The sequence below is a fragment of the Myotis nattereri genome (assembly GCF_964212035.1).
Source record: "Myotis nattereri genome assembly, chromosome: 15".
NCBI classification, from domain to species: Eukaryota; Metazoa; Chordata; class Mammalia; order Chiroptera; family Vespertilionidae; genus Myotis; species Myotis nattereri.
This window is the reverse complement of record NC_138090.1, coordinates 25,891,045-25,907,497: the sequence shown is the minus strand read 5'-3', so window position 1 is coordinate 25,907,497 and position 16,453 is coordinate 25,891,045. Positions and strand designations below refer to the sequence as shown.

The window sequence follows — 16,453 nt, the reverse complement described above, 5'->3', positions numbered from 1 at the left end:
GGAAGATGAAAAGCAAGGAAGGCAAGGTGACCTCTCTGCCGGAGGACAGCAAACACTGTGAACAGACATGCAGAGACACACACCTGCCCTCCATCCTGTAACCATGGTATCATTTCTCTCTACATCTCGGATGAAGGCCACACACTAGGGCCTCTTCATGCAGCCCCCAAACGTGCCAACAGGCTGGCTGGGAACCAAAGGCGCAGCTGACATTTCAGAGCTGATTCTAGCTTGTAAGGTCTCAGATCTCAAAGACAACCACCACGTGATCTTAAATGAGTTTAATGCTTTGCAGAACAAACATGTTCTTTACTATTAAGTTCATTATGAACTTGAATCACTAAAAATTGTAAAGTCCATAACTGGTTTTAAGCCCTAAGCAACACCACCTTTGGTGTTCAGTGATTTAACTTAGTAAACTCTGTGCAAAGTCATGAACCTTTCCATACATTTGCAATCTCCAAAATATAACTAGTAAGTTGCAGCATAGCCCTCTACCCCTTTGCAAAGAGTGGAGAGCAATGGCTCAAGTCACCATGGCTGAATTATGTTCTAAGCTTGAAGAAAAATCTGCTCTCACCGGGGCCATGTGCCTGCATCCCTGGGAGGCTGACCGATCCACCTGGGATGACAGCCGGCAGAGGCTCCAAAGCTTTCTGAAGCCGCAGGTGCCACAGCACCGGCCCTGGGCAGGGAGCCAGGCCAAAGGCAACAAGAGAATCTTGGGGAGAAAGCACTGCATCCCCGCCGAGTCTGTGTCCACCTGTACCCGCCACCGTCTCAGTCAGGGCCCGTACCTTTCCTTGCATCATGGAAGTTAGGGCCCGGCCTGCCAGTGTAACCCTGCTGCGGGCAAGAGAACACAGTGTCACTTTGCTTTACTAAAAGAGTTCCCTTTTGATACATCATCACCACCACCACCCGACCCCCCCAGAAAATTATCCTTTTCCGAGCCGGGACGTTACATCTGCTTCAGACAAGGTTTAAAGTTTGCTGTTCTTCTGGAACTGGGCCACCAGGTTGAGGACCTGCTCAGAAGCCTTGATGTTCTTCGAGCCGAGGTAGGAGGTGCTGTTGGTGGCCGTCTCCTCCAGGTAGTACCGGTAGTTGACCATCATGCCACACGAGCCAGTGATGCCCTTGAAGCTGAGGTCTGCCATCCAGTTGATGCGCCACATCACAGCCCCGTTCTGCAGGTGGAAGTTTGCCACGGGGTTCAGGGCGTAGCCCCGGTGTTTCTCTCCATACAGGTACCAGGCACAGAGCCTCATCAAGGGGGCCTGGAGCGCCTTGGCCAGCTTCTCGGACTTCACCCACTCGTTACTGCTGAGAAGGGCCTTGAGGGTCTCATTAAGGGGACACCCTATAACCGCAGAAATTTCTTTATACTCAGAATCTGTAAATAACTCACTCCTCCCATGATCCTTTGCTTGTGAGTTCAGAAGCCCCAGGAGCCATTTGGTGAAGCCAGGTATGGGAGACAGACTTGAAAATGTCCCAAGGTGAGGAAACTCTTTCTGTAAGGCACGTAGGGTGGGGAAAGGAGGTGGAGAGAACACACACACAAAGAGAATTCAGCAGGGGTGTCACTGACCCAGAAGTACCTGTCCATTTATCATTTATGTACTATTAGCCTGGGTATGCTGTGTGGCTTACAAAGTGACGTTTGATATGCACTGACTTTCTTCTTTCAAAGAACATTATGCATTTGACGTGGGCCAGGCCCTGGAGGCATCCTGAGCCCCCAGGCAAGCCTTTAGGTGGTGTCTCCATCTGCACCATTGAGAGGGTGGCAAGTCGGGGAACCGCGGGAAATCAGAGCCATGCTGCAAAGTGGGACCTGGTGTGCAGTCTTCTGACTGTAGAGTGTGTCTTTCTGGCATACATTCTCCACCCAAAGACATCTGTGCAGCCACACAATCTGGTTTGGTGCTTGGCACACAGTACCCAATGACTGTTCGTTGAATAAGTAACTGATTTCCCAGCTATACCACAGTGGATGCAGGATGGGATAGAAGGGGAGGCAATGGGTCTTTTTCCACATCAGCCAATACAGGTCAATCATTATTATTCAAATTACAGAGATCTCAATGATCATTTTTAAAAATCCAGTATTTTTGGTTTATAAATGTAATATATATGCTCACTACAGAAAGTTTTTTAAAGATTTCTGACAGAAGCAAAGAAAACCATAACACTCCTCTACTCTGAGATAACCACTCTCAACAGTTTGATCAAGTATAACTCCTGGTCTTTCTCTAGGCAATTTTTATATGGGTGAGACTGTTACTTTATATCCTGCTTTATGAACCTATATCATGACCATTTTCTCATTATCTTTACAATTCAAAAACAATTTAAACAACAGAATATCCAAAGATGAGACTATTGCATTACTTTCCTAACCACGCTGTCACCGGGCATTGAAGTGGCTCTTAGTGTTTGCTGGTATAGCCCTGACGAGCACTCCTGTGCAGGAGGGGATACGCTTCCTTGAGATCCTCTCTGATGACTCTCTGGTGCAGAGCCGAGTGGTGGCTGAGCAGCCAACCGTCAGGATGGCTCCTGGGCTGAGGGGCTAACTCTGACTGAGAAACAGAGCCTACGGGTGAGTCCCCAGGACCCCGGATTCTGCCCCCTTTGATCGCCTGTCTTACAAAGTCACCCCTTCCTGCCCCATTCATTTACACCTTCAGCAAAGAAGAAAGAAATAAGAAGTTGATATTAATTAGACGTGGCTTCTTACCACCTCTGGGGAAAAGAGACAGAGTGATTCTAATGAAGCTGATATGCATCTGAGTCCTCAGATTTAAAATTGATTATGAATTTAATACGAAGCACATACACATTTTAATTCCACTCCATCTCTAAGGATGAACTTGGGATGCAGCTGTGTTGAAACTACCCAAAGCAGAGAACATCACTCTCAGAGCCAATTATTAACAGTCCAATTATTTTACCTAATAATTAGATTCTACTCATTATAGTTTACCCCTAGCCCCTTATGAGACAGTTTAAAAAGCCTAGTGAACCTGAACACTGCTGTTGTAGGGTGGTTACAGTATTTTTAAAAGCCAGTCTTTTGTAAGCTGTCTGGTCTAACCTCGACACTCCCTCTAACGATGAGACAGCCCAAGCTGATGAAACCTCAGGGGTCAGAAACCTGGAGAGTGGGTGAGGGCGGGTGGGTACTGTCAGGTGTGGCTAGAATGATCATACAATGTATCATCCAAACTGGGACAGTTGAGAATGGAAGGCGGCACTCCTATTGATTATGCTGCGACAACACATGCAAATCAGAATCCAAGTCCCTGAGAAGCTGATGTCCTCAGAACACATCTGCATTTGTGGCCAAGGGAGAAGCTTGTTTCTTGACACCATTTTCTCCTCCCCTGAGTGGTCTCAGGGCTCCTGGGAAGTGCCCTGGCACTCTGCTAAACCCTCTTCCTTATCCCCCAGCTCATATCGCATCCCTTGCCCATCACCAATCCTAGGACCTGGTTACTGATGGCACTGCAGCAGGGGCACCTCACTCACCTGCAGCTCCTTCACCACGCGCTTTATGAGGAAGGTCCCCAGCTCCACCCCCTGCAGGCCTTGCTGGGTCAGACTGATGGAATAAAATATGGCGGCGGCGATTTTGTTCTTCTCCTCTGTTTCTGCCGGAGGACACTCCTTCACGATTGACTGCAAAACATGAATGATGGTGGTGAGCGGGCTTGGATGCTCTCACATCCTGCACCTCACCCGTTCACTTCCAGCCATGAGACATTCTCTCAGGGTGTCCCCCTCTGAAGACTAAACACTGCCTGAAATCTGGTCTGGTATCTCCCTGAAGGTGGCAACGGCACAGCTTCCCTGGGTTGTGCGCTCAATATCACGTCATTTTGCTCTTTGAAAGTTTCGTGCAAACCTTGTTGAATAGCAATTTATGTCCTTTTTGTCCTTTTCAGGCCGCTGTGCAAACTGAAATGTGATTAATCTGCTCCCCTTCAACACCCAGAGAAAACACCGACCCTTTGTCTAGGCCCCATGCCCCTTTCTGTACGGCCTGCTTGCTCCTCGCTTTAGTTATTTGCACTCCTTTCTCGGAACTATAGTGTTTTCCGTCTCTCCAGAGACCAGTGAGTCCTATATACTTTGTCTTTCAGGAAATTTACCTTTTCCATGTACCTTTTTAAAAATATATATATTTTACTGATTTCAGAGAGGAGATAGAAAAATCAATGATCAGAGAATCATTGACTGGCCGCCTCCTGCACACTCCCTACTAGGGACCGAGCCAGCAACCCGGGTATGTGCCCTTGACTGGACTAGAACCCAGGACCTTTTAGTCCAAAGGTCGACGCTCTACCCACTGAACTGAACCTGCTAGGGCTATGCACCTTTTTTATTTTGTGCCACATTCTTGTTTTTCCTTGAAGCAATATGAGATATGACTTGCCAAGTCTGATTTTATTAGCTTTGAGTTTTGACTGCGCTGTTTTTTGAACCCTAATACTCTGCAGGTCACTCGACAACAGTGGAATAGCGGGTGTTACCTTTCAGTTTGCTTTGATGAAGGCACCAGCTTGCTTCTGAACACAGTTACACTGCTCTATCTTCCGTCAGCTACATTTGATTCCTAAAGCTGGGGGTGGCTGACCTAGTGCCCATGATGAGGCCTGGGAGGCCACAAACTTTCTGAAATTGTGGATGGAATGTGCAGGTTTTTGCACGATGTCCCTGGGGAAATGTCCTTAGCTTTCACCCCCTTCAGATGCTCCGTCTTTTCTGTGACTCCTGAGAAGGTACGAACTGCGGCCGTAGGAAAGTGGGGTCGACAGTGAAACAGGCAGTGACACCTCCTGGGGCTGAGGCCAGGCCCCTCTCCTACACCCGTGCTACGAAGGACAGACCTCACTTTCCATCACTATTAATCTTCATCTCGGCGATTTACTTACTTTGCTTTTCAAGAATTCTGTAGGTTACCTTGTGGTTCCTTATTCAAAAATTTCCGGCAACTCCTTTTTTAAAGTTTTCAAAATAAAAGCGAATCTTTCTTTGGTGATACAAATGAGATACACACAATGTGCAAGAGGCAAAAATAAATTCACAAAAAGGAATCACAAATTACTCCAAAACCTAACACCAAGTCCTGCTGTTAGCCATTTGATGAACAGAACTTTCCAGGTCTGTCTCCTTGGCTATAGGTAGGTATACACAAAACTGTGTATTCACGTAACTCTCTCACAGGCCCAGACGCTCCGTTACACACACACACACACACACACACACACACACACACACACACACACGGGGGCTGCTCCAAGGGCTCTGGCGAGAATCCCAATCCCACCCTTAATTATTCTATCGTCACAGGCAAATGACTAACGTTCTCCTAAGCCTCGGTTTTCTTAGGTCTAAAATACGGACCATCACTGATAATACTAGGAATACCTAACTCACAGGGTGCTGGGAGCAGTAATGCATGGAACGTGCTCCAAGGGCTGACAGACACTGAGCAAATGCTCAATCAATATTATAAATAAGATCATCCTGCACGCGCTCTTCTGTAACCTGGTTTTTCCATGCACTAGTTTGTCAATGTTGGCTTTCCATGTCAACAACAGAAAACGAAATCAGTACCTAAACACACTCTTCTGCCCCCATGCGCCTGCAGGAATGTCCCATGCATGAGGATGTACCGGATGGATAGGCCATCATGTCTCTAATGCACCCTCTCCAGGTGGACCGGTCATCGTTTCCAGCCTTTCAACACTGTACAATGCCGAAACCACCTGCACTCTTAGGTCCGAGTATCTCCCCAGGATAAATTCCTGAGCGTGACATTTTTTTTTTTTTTTTAAGGAAGACTGGTTGAAAGTTTATTTGAAAAGAATCCCCAGATCTCTTCCCCAATTTCCTGATGTGAGGCAACTGCCCCTCACCCAAGGAAAGACTGGAGTTTTATTCTTTTTTTTTTTTTTTCTGGGGAGTTTTATTGTTTTTAAAATTAAAAAAATTTTTTTTCATTGATTAAGGTATTACATATGTGTCCTTATCCCCCCATTGCACATTTTATATTTTAATGGATATCACCAAACTGTCCTCAGAGAGTTAGTAATAAATAATTCTGGTGTGAGAGTATGCCAACTCTTTCAAACACAAAATCCTAAGGAACTTCTCCCTGGTGATAAAGAACACCTGTCATTTGCCTACTCAATTTCTCTACCTTCTGATACTAGAAATGCCACCCAGAGGGTCCATCCTGTGACCTGGTATCATCTCTCCAGCTTCCAAAGAGGCCATTTCCATACCAAAGCCTTTGCCCACCACAGCTCCTGGCCTAAGCAAACCCGCTGTGATCCAGGTGTCCCTACCTTCCCTCACCTGTCTTTACTTCGTCGAGATCTGCTCGATTCCCAGTCCCCGCACCGGTTCTTCTGTCCCCATGCGTCTGCAGGAATACCTCAGACATTCTCGCCCACTCCTTAAGGAGCAGCCAAGCTTGCCGCAGGCAGGGCCTATCAAACACGGCCCCCCTCACCTCCATTTGATGAACAGACCTGGCAGAGCTCTGGGCCTGTATCAGGCACACAGCACTGAGTCTCTTTTTCAATCACATGTTGTTTAAAACTACCCACAGGCATTTAACAAATGGGGTAAAGATGAACCATGCCCCCTTCCTTCTCTTCTGCCCTCACAACTCTTTTCTGCCCCACAAAGCTGTTCTGTAATAGGCTTCAACCCTGTCTCAACTCCAAGTCAGTAGACCCAGATGAATGCTCTCCTCATTTCAAAACTGTCTACATACTACCCATCTACATTCTGTAGCTACTAAATTAGAGGTTTTACCCAGCAATTCAAAAGTCCACAAAAGCCTAAAGCTTCTGAAAAAGGGCATAAAACCAAGTTTAAAAACTGTAAGGGCTCGGTAGGATGCCTGCCTTGCCCTGAATTGACGTCCGCAGGTACCTGAATGTTGCTGGAGATGTCACTGGTCAGCGCCACATGCAAGACCACCAGGGGCTCCTCGGGGGTGGAACAGTGAGAAAAGAAGTAACATCTTCTGTATGGTCCGACACGTTGTTTTATATCCATCCAATTCTTTACAGGGTGCACAGCCTCAGACCTGATAAGATTGTAATGAGGTAAGACAAATGTTCAATTACAAGTTAAATAACCATTGCTGATTCTGATTCATATTACTCACTAAAGTCAAATAAATCCTTTAAATACAGCTTCAATAGCCTCTTCAGGAAAATTTAAAGAAAATTATTTTAATGTGAAACAGCAGACTAAAAGGAACTACAATTAATGACTACTTTACACGCAAAACTGTGCTCTAATTTTTAATACCCGGTGTGAAGACTAGTTTGCGAGGCCCTTGGGAAGCAGTTATGCAGCAGATTGTAACGCAGAAACTAACCAGATGCTTAGGCGTTGAACATTCTATGTCTTTTATTTCCTTTGAATCTGCAGTTTGAAGTCAATGTTGCAAATACAGGTCTCTTGGTTCCCTCTGACTAGCAACCTCAGCCACCCACTGTTCTGTCTTCAACATGTGCAATGGCAACACTGTCTCGAGTCGGTTACACCTCAAATAGTACAACATTTTCCAAACCTTAGATCATGTAAGGCAGCACGAAGTGTGAAGATCCTGAGGCGGGAAGAGCTGCCCATTTGTGAGAACAACCATGACATATTAGGCTGCATTTTACTGTGTCTTTGACATGTTGGAATTATGTTCAATATTGTTAATTTAGAGGTTTTTATCCCAGGGAGAAATTTTAACGATGAGATAGATGCTGTTTAGATTAATGCAAATACTCGGTCCAGTGAATTCATACAGCTCTGATAATGGGATCTGGAGAAAAGGGGGTCCATGTGCTTTAAATACGAGGACATAAATGAGACCCTGCATGTCACCTGCGGGGACAGCCACCTTTGTGTTTGGGTTTTATAGGGTTGGAACAAAATATACATGTGAATGGAGACTGGCTTTCAGCTAAGATATAAGAAACGTGACAAGCTGAGTACTTACTCACTGATTTTCTGAAGCACTTCACATGGCGAATGCCAGGTCACCCGTTCGAGGTTTAGGAATCCCGAAGAAAACCACTCCGTGAGCATGCCTTTCAGCACACCATTCATTTCCTGAAAAGGAGAGGAGAAAGTGTCAGCTTTCCCAAGCCCATCTCTGCACTGTCACCAGCCCAGTGAACTAAAACACGAAACACAAGCTCAAAGGAGACTGCAAGATGCTTCTCTAAACGGCCTTTTCTGAGACAGCGCTACTGCCCTCTGACCTCAACCAAGTTACACCGAATGCAGCGCTTCACTTCAATCTGTAAGATACCTGAACGGGAGCAGTCAACTTGAATTAACTTTCCCAAATCAAGTAATATGCTCCCATTGATTCCATAGTGAACACAACTACAGCCAGTGAGCGGAACAGTGAGTGTGCCGTAGGGAGGCACTAACGCAGGCAGCTCTGAGCTCCAGCCCCATGCCCTCAGGAAGTCTCTGATAAGCCAAAGCATCATTCCTCGTTTCCTAGGAGAAGCAGGCACTGGGTCCAGGTACCGTATTTCATCAATTCTAAGATGCTCATTTTCATACTTGAACATCTCTCAGGTCAGGATGCATCTTTCAAGAGGGCAGGGCACAATTTAACTGACAGCATTTCCCCCCCTTAATGGGACATAAAATAATATTGTATCTGACAATCAATGCATCCAGATTTGATGAAATTATTCTAATTTTACTTCACTTACTTATATCCAATCTATTTCTGAAAACGGAGTCAACTTTACTACTGAAGATAATTTTCACTGAAACCTCCCAAGCAAGATTGGAACAAGAGGTGCGTAAGGAAAGGACAGGAGCAGAGCCGTCTCAGATTAGCCTGCTGTGACCACACTAAACATGTAACAGCAGGGGGCTTTCTATAGCCAGAGTGGTGGGGGAGGGGGTAAATCTAGGACCAACTGGGGGAGACACAGAGTCAGACTCAAACTGAACTTAAAGAGCTTTTGAATAGCTAGGGCTGTCCACAGATGTCCTCCTAGGCGTGTGAATCTCCCCACGGAAGTGACCAAGCACAGGGTCGACAATGTGATGGAGCTGTTTTAAAAAGGATTTAAGCGCCCTGGTTGGGTGGGTCAATTGGTTAGAGTGTCATCCCATACACCAGGGGTCCTCAAACTACGGCCCACGGGCCACATGCAAATACAAATATTGTATTTGTTCCCGTTTTGTTTTTTTACTTCAAAATAAGATATGTGCAGTGTGCAAAGGAATTTGTTCATAGTTTTTTTTTAAACTATAGTCTGGCCCTCCAACGGTCTGAGGGACAGTGAACTGGCCCCCCGTTTAAAAAGTTTGAGGACCCCTGCCATACACCAAAGGTTGCAGGTTCAATCCCAGGTCAGGGCGCATATAGGAAGCAACCAATTAATGTTTAAATCTCTCTCTCTCCTCTCTCTCATTTCCTCTCTCTCAAAAAATCAAGATACATATCCTCAGGTGAGAATTAAAAAAAAAAAAAAAAAGCATTTGGCTCAGTGGTTGAGCATCGACCTATGAACCAGGAGGTCATGGTTCAACTCCTGGTTGGGGCATATGCCTGGGTTTTGGGCTTGATCCCCGGTGTGGGGTGTGCAGGAGGCAACCAATCAATGATTTTCTCTCATCATTGATATTTCTATTTCTCTCTTTCCCTTCCTCTCTGAAATTAATAAAAATATATATATTTAAAAAAATAAAAAAGGACTTAAGCATCTGATAGGCAGTTGGACCAGATTATCTTTGCAATTCTTTTTAACTACTGATTAATTCCACAATCTAGTCTCCATTACTTGGCTCCAAGCTCTGAAAAGGCACAGATCATTTCCAATTCATTCCTCTAGTTCCCAAAGCATTCAGTGGGGCCGCCCATGTGGAAGATGGCTAACAGATTGATATCAAATGAAAAAGAGAAGAAAAACTGAGAATTGGGGATTACGAAGTAGAAGGGAGGATATGAGATGTCATTTGCTAGGCAATACAGAATGGCTCCTTATGAAACTGTATTTACTGCATTTGGCTTCAATGGTTCTTAATCTTCCTGGGGTCCTCCCATCCCCTTATGCATGTGATAAAAACCAGAGCCACTTCCCCAGAAAAATGCACACACATCAATTAAATTTTGCATACTATTTCCTGGAGTTCATAGACCTTTTGAAACGCAACTATGGATCATCCTCAGGGGTTCATGGACCCCAGGTTAGGAACTCTGCACTAAATGGTTAGAAATGGATTAGTCCAGATCCATGTAAAATGTACTGGCATCTCTATTACGTTCATAAGAGAAAAAGCTGGATCTAGTTTCAGTATTAATTCAGAAATAATTATTAAAGAAATGATTTGGCTGATGAAAGCTCCTCGTCTAAAAGTCTCTTCATTCTATTTTGGGCTACTGACAGCTATAAAATGTGACACTGGTCACAAGAACCGGGAATCTGGGTTAAAGGTTACATGTCTCCACTTGGTTCTGACAGTACAAGAAGCTGTTCAGGCTGGGATGAGCCACCCTGCAGCAAGGCTACCGATCACAGAAAGCAGGAGGGAAAGAACTCACTGCTGCAGAAATCTGCTCATTCATCCTGCAATCCTGTATCCACAATCCAAGACTGAGAAATACAGCTCCCGGGACCACTGTGGCGATGCCAGTCAGCGTTAGGTCTGTCTTTTCTGGACTGCCAATTCTAGTTATCCCGGGTGACTGTTCAGAAGGCCAGCCAACTCTTTCAGCAGAGAAAAAGCTGTCTCCCAACTGCCCTCTGAAGTCTTTGGCTATAAAGGTCTCCTTATTTTTGATGTGAAGAAGAGTTACTTTTCATTGCTCAGAAGCCCTGAGGGAAGGGAGCTGAAAGCTATGCAGAAGGGTCATAGTGCTGAAGTTACAACATTTTAGGTACAATTCCAACTCACGCAGCTGCTACACTCCAGGTGGCTGGGGCCCACTTTCCTACCTACAAATAAGGCTTTTTAAAAGCCTAGCTAAGCACAGAATTTAGTAGAACCAACAAGGACCACTATACTAACTTAAAGCAGGACAAGCCACCAAAAAATGTTGTATGACAGTGCCTGCCAGGGCTGGGCATTGCAATGGTGAGGATGCTAAGCGTGTCTGACACACGTTTAGTCCTTCTCTTATGTTCTACCTAGGCACACCTCTCATTTCACCATAGTTTCTATGTTTAAATCACCCATCAATAAACCCTTTCATTTTCTAAATGCCAACTTCCCTCTAGTGCCCACAGATTGCTGAACAGCACTCAGACCTTCTGCTATAATGGGGTTCGGTTCAGTTTCATTGGGGATTTAATCTCAGAAATCTAACTCTTCAACCCAAAAGGGCCTTTGGGAATGTTCCAGGGGAAAAACAAAAAGCCTAGAAACCAACACAGAAACCACATAGCACCCTCCCCTCCACATAACCTTTCCCCACCATGTCCCCCCCGCCCCCCCCACAACACACACCCCTCCAAGCAGGGCTGGGCACACACCGACAAATTCACAGGGCATTTTGTTCAGGAGGCATCTGTGTATCGGATCTGCAATGTCAGAAAACAACACAGATCTTTGACTTTGCCAGGTTGTAAAAACTTTCTTCAACGTAGCACTTGTATCTTCTCAGCAGAGACTTGACACTTACTCTGAACTTCTTATCAAAAAGGATGAAGATCCTCGTGGGAGAGAAAAGAAACCGGTCTGATTTAAACTGTCCATGGAGAGACAGACCCACGTGGCCTCATGTCTTTAATCTTCATCCTGGGCGACACTCGAAATGCAAGTGTCAGTCTTCTGGATTCTTCCCACATTTCCAATAATCACAACCCTTGGTCAGAGCAGAGGTCTTAACAAACCTGCCCTCATTTGTAAACCGTATTTTTAGCAAAGCTCCACCAGATCCCTCAGGGTACTGCTTAGGAGAGAAGCAGGCTGACCTTGAGCATATCAACCACCAGCTGAATTTCTCACCTCAGTGCAGAACCAGCGGGCCCAGGGAGTTAAGTGGCTTGGATAAAGGCACATAAAATCGTGCCTCTAACCAGTGGATGGCAAAGACAGGATTGGGAACCTGCCTCTTGTCTCCCCACCCAGTGCTTCTTCCACTACACTGTCTGGCCAAAGACACTGAGAATCAGCACCCTGTCTGGCCTCACATAGCTAGTTATTCTAAAGACTCCAGTGAACGAGGACCCATGCCAGCCACACAGTGGACCAATCCATTCCAGGGTAAATGCTCAGGGTAAATCCATTCCAGGGTAAAAGCCCACACGTAAACCAGCGTGTGTTCACTTGACTTTACCTAGCAAGCCCTAAGGTCAGCAGGGGCCAGGCAGGTAGCACGCCTGTGTGACAGGGTGTCTGCTGTGTGCACACAGGAAGGGGGGCTGACATGGGGAGCAACTGTGGAGGAGTTCCGCACTCCCCAGTGTCACAGGCCCCTGGGGGTCTGGGACTCCTGCCCTACGGCACCACATGCCAATCATCTGGTGGTTTCTAACACTGAGTCCCTAAAAGCAAGAAGGTCTAGCTCTATCCCTTCTTTAACTTGAATGCAAAATCCAGAACGAGAGCGAAGGGAATCAAGATGGACTAAGTGACTCTGGTGATAGATTACAATTTCAGATCCCAGATGACAATTTTTTATAGATTAAAAAAATCTGAATGATTTCAATGATAGGGATTTAAAAAAATGTTTATGTAACTATGTAGAGCAAAGAAGGGAATCACCAGGTTTAGCCACTAACAGACATACTAGTTATAAGGACAGGATATTCAGGTAGAGAAACGGCGGAGGCATGATAGAAACTAGAAAAGGTTTCTGCACCCAATGTGTCCACCAGGTGCAGAGGCAAAGGTCAGGCTATCATTATTTATCCTTTGTTCAAGAAATATCTTTGTGCCCAGCTGGTGTGTTTCAGTGGTCAGGGCACATGCCCAGGTTGTGGGCTTGATCCCATGTGGAGCGTGCAGGAGGCAGCCCATCAATGATTCTCTCATCATTGATGTTTCTGTCTCTCTCCCTCTCTGAAATCAGTAGAAATATGTATATATTTTCAAAAAATATATTTTTGCTGTAGGTACACATTTCCCCCTCACCTGCGTGGACAGCTTGGTTAAATAAATAAAGAAAGCCTGAACATCTGAGGACCTGGTGCTCAAAGCCCTGGATTTCCCTGGGCAATCTCCTCTCTTCCAAATCAAGTCTCAACGTCACAGCTTTCAGCTGCCACTATGTTCCTTCTCCACTGCAGGGTAACTAAGCATTTTCCCATGTGGGCAAGAGCAAGGGGACGCATTGAGTAATGTGTCAGAGAATCAGAGGATTAGAATGGGATGAAGCATTAGAAACCTCCCAGGGCCAACACACGCTGAAATCTGCCAAGGGCAGCCTGAATGTCTGATGTCTCTCTCCACTGTACAGAAACCCTCCCAAGCCCTCTGGGCTTCCTTCCAGGAGCAGAACCCTGTGAGTGCAGCAATCTGACATCAAGACAAATGGCAATGATTAGTGTGCTGACTTTGTCTTACTGCGGGGCACCCAGGAGTCTATCTCAATGCTTCATTCATCATTTTGCTATGCAAGAAGTTTAAGACAAGGTTTCCAGTTTTCAAGGAGCTGATCATCTAGTTGGGAGCAGAGGAAGTAACACCTTTCCAACACTAAATTCTGTGGTTGATGTATACCATCCAAGTGAGGGGTGCAATAATCTCAGGAAGCTTAAAACTGGGTGAGACCACTTTGATCTGGAGTGGCTAGAAAAGCTGAGTGAATGAGCTAAGGGTGGAGGCCACTCGAATGCTCCCAGGCCTCCCAAGCAGGAATCACACAGGGATGCGGGTTCAGGAAGTTTCCATCCAAGAATCAGCATGGCTGGAGAGGAGAGAGTAATGGAGCGTCAAGATGGAAACGTTGTCCAGGATGGTTTGTTGTGCATCATAAATGCCAAAGGAAAGACACTAAATGCGATCCTTCTGGGATGTGAAGCTCGATGACTTTTCAACAATGGAATAAAGGCTGACTCTGGTTTTAGAGAAAGATGGGCACTGGGATTGCTGATAAGACAGACGCTTGCACCAAGTATTAGTCACAACTAGAGAACCCTGAAGCCCTGATCAGTGAAATTAAACAAAGCTACCAATGAACTGATTGTTTTACCCGCCTTCCACTTTAGAGAAACGGGCAAATTCTGAGAGAACAACCCATTTTAGATCCAGTTAAAAATGGTCAACTCCAAGAGTCAACTGCGTAGTGATGAAGTACACAACTGTGGAGCCACTGAGACTGGCTCTCTCACCAGCTCTGTACTCCGGGCACTGCACCTGGCCTCACCTACGACACAGTTCCCCACGGCTTGCTGAGGAGGAAATGAGCAAATGTGTGAAAAGCACTCTTCCCATTCTAGGACGGAAACTCCTGGACCAGGTGACCTGGGAGTCTGGAGCAAGCCTCACACAAGATAAATACTAGACAGCCACATGTCCAAGGGTGGATGGACGATTTCATTGAGACAGGTGACATTCTACCTAAGTCTCCAGACTCCTGTGCAGTAAGAATCAAGTTCCAGTAGGCACCCGGACTCTAGACCGCGGGGACCTCAGGTTCTAGTCATCTCTGTGTATTTCACAGGACTTCTTAGGGCCGACGGCTTACACATAATGGGTTGCACAATCAACTGTGCTGACACAATCCAGGTTTTTAGAAAGGCTTTTTGGGGCTCAGTTGGGTACCCGTTCCAAGTATACCACACAGATGAAACCTCTCAGCTACAACAGTAAGTCTTTGTGAAGCATACTAATCATGAAGGAGGCATGCCAGTCTCTTAAAACTAGGCGATGGCCTTATCTAACAAGCTGTGCACAGTAAGGACTGGAGCCAGACATGACCAGAGGGAGCTAAGATTCTGAAAGCCTGGGAAGGAAAGGGACGGGGTCTGGGGACTCATCATGGGATGTGCAAGACTCCAGGCAGGAGAAGCGCAGTGTCTGGGGCTGGAGGAGCAGTGAGGACTACAGAGGGGCTGCCACGGGCCCACGGACCTGGATGCAATGGAGGGCGCGACCCGGGCTGTGCCCGGCGCCAGGGGGTCAGGGCGGCCCTGGCGGGGGCCTTACCCGGACGTGCGGCCCCTCCACCAGCTTGAGGGCCTGCGCCTCGATCAGGTCGGCCCGCAGCTGCACCAGGAAGCGCACGCCGCCGTCCAGCTTGCTGATGTGGTGGAAGAGGCCGCGGTAGCGCGGCACCAGGGCGTAGCGCAGCCGGTCCTCGGCCTGCAGCAGCACGGCCGCCTCCCGCGGCTGCTCGCGCAGCTGGAGCACGCCGGCGCTCTGCTCGGCCACCTGGCCGTGGTCCACGCCGAAGCCCTGCGCCAGGCGGCCCAGCAGCTCGGCGCGCTCGGCCACCTCGGTCAGGCCGCCGTAGAAGCTCACGAAGTCCGCGCACTGGCCCTCGGCAGGCGCCGGCGATTTCTCCCGCAGCTCGTAGACCGGCGTCGCGGGCACGGCGCGGCGCAGCAGCTCGTCCATGGCCCGGTCCAGGGCGCCCGACACCGTCGGCCGGCTCGACAGCCGGGGACCGGGCGGCCGCTGCGGCCGCGGGGGTAACCGCAGCGGGAGGAGTCGCCGCACCGCCAGACCTGGCCCGAGGCCTCGCATGGCGCCGGGGGGCAGCTGCCTAGGTGACGCCGCCGCCACTGATGCCGTGTTCCGGCTTCCGACTTCCGGCGTGCGCCGGCCCTATTGGCCGAGGCCCAGGGACGGGCGGGGCGGCGGCCTATCGGAGGGCGCGGCGTCGGGGCGTGGAGGCGGGGCGGGGCGCGGCCCGAGGCCAAGTGCGACGAAAGGTCCCGGCCCGGAGGCGGGGCTGGCGGCCGCTTCGGGCCTCTGCTCCCCCGACCTGCGGCCAGTCGCCGGACGTCCGCGTCCCCGCCCCTCGCCCCCCGCGCCAGCACCTTCCTTTCTCTGGAGCCGAACTCGCCCACCGCAGGTGCATCGGAATCACCCGCGGAACGTGTCAGCCTGCGGATTCCTGTTCGCGCGTCCCAGGGATGCTGGTTCAGTGTGGCGGGGGAGGAGCGGGGAATCTGCATGTCTCCCATGTTTCGCGGTGGGGGTCCTCTGACAGGGTAGCCTGGGCGCCCTCATTTCGCCGTCAGGGTCTGATTATACCAGTGACTCCCAGAGCTGCAGCCCTTCTCTCTGAGCTCGGAACCCAGGCCCTGGCTGCCCCTGGCGAGCTGTTCATGGGTGCGGCCAATGGGGCTCTCCTGAGCGCCCGGTTCCCAACCTGTTCCTCCCTCCTTAGTATTCGCTCGCTCGTTCGTTCATTCATTCATTCATTCATTCATTCATTCATTCATTCATTCATCCATCCATTCATTCATTCATTCATTCATTCATTCATTCAACAGAGTGT

General features: G+C 48.0%; 1 protein-coding gene across 1 annotated transcript; it reads right to left on the bottom strand.

Moving 5' to 3' along the window:
- Positions 1 to 266: 266 nt before the first annotated feature.
- Positions 267 to 15,733, bottom strand: MLYCD (malonyl-CoA decarboxylase). The gene is made up of 5 exons (XM_081107447.1): positions 15,154 to 15,733; positions 8,027 to 8,139; positions 6,958 to 7,114; positions 3,538 to 3,687; positions 267 to 1,517 (listed from the first exon to the last, which is right to left on the bottom strand). The coding sequence occupies exons 1-5, from the start codon at positions 15,691 to 15,693 to the stop codon at positions 984 to 986; spliced, it is 1,494 nt and encodes a 497-aa protein (XP_080963573.1). The 5' UTR covers positions 15,694 to 15,733; the 3' UTR covers positions 267 to 983.
- Positions 15,734 to 16,453: the final 720 nt, after the last annotated feature.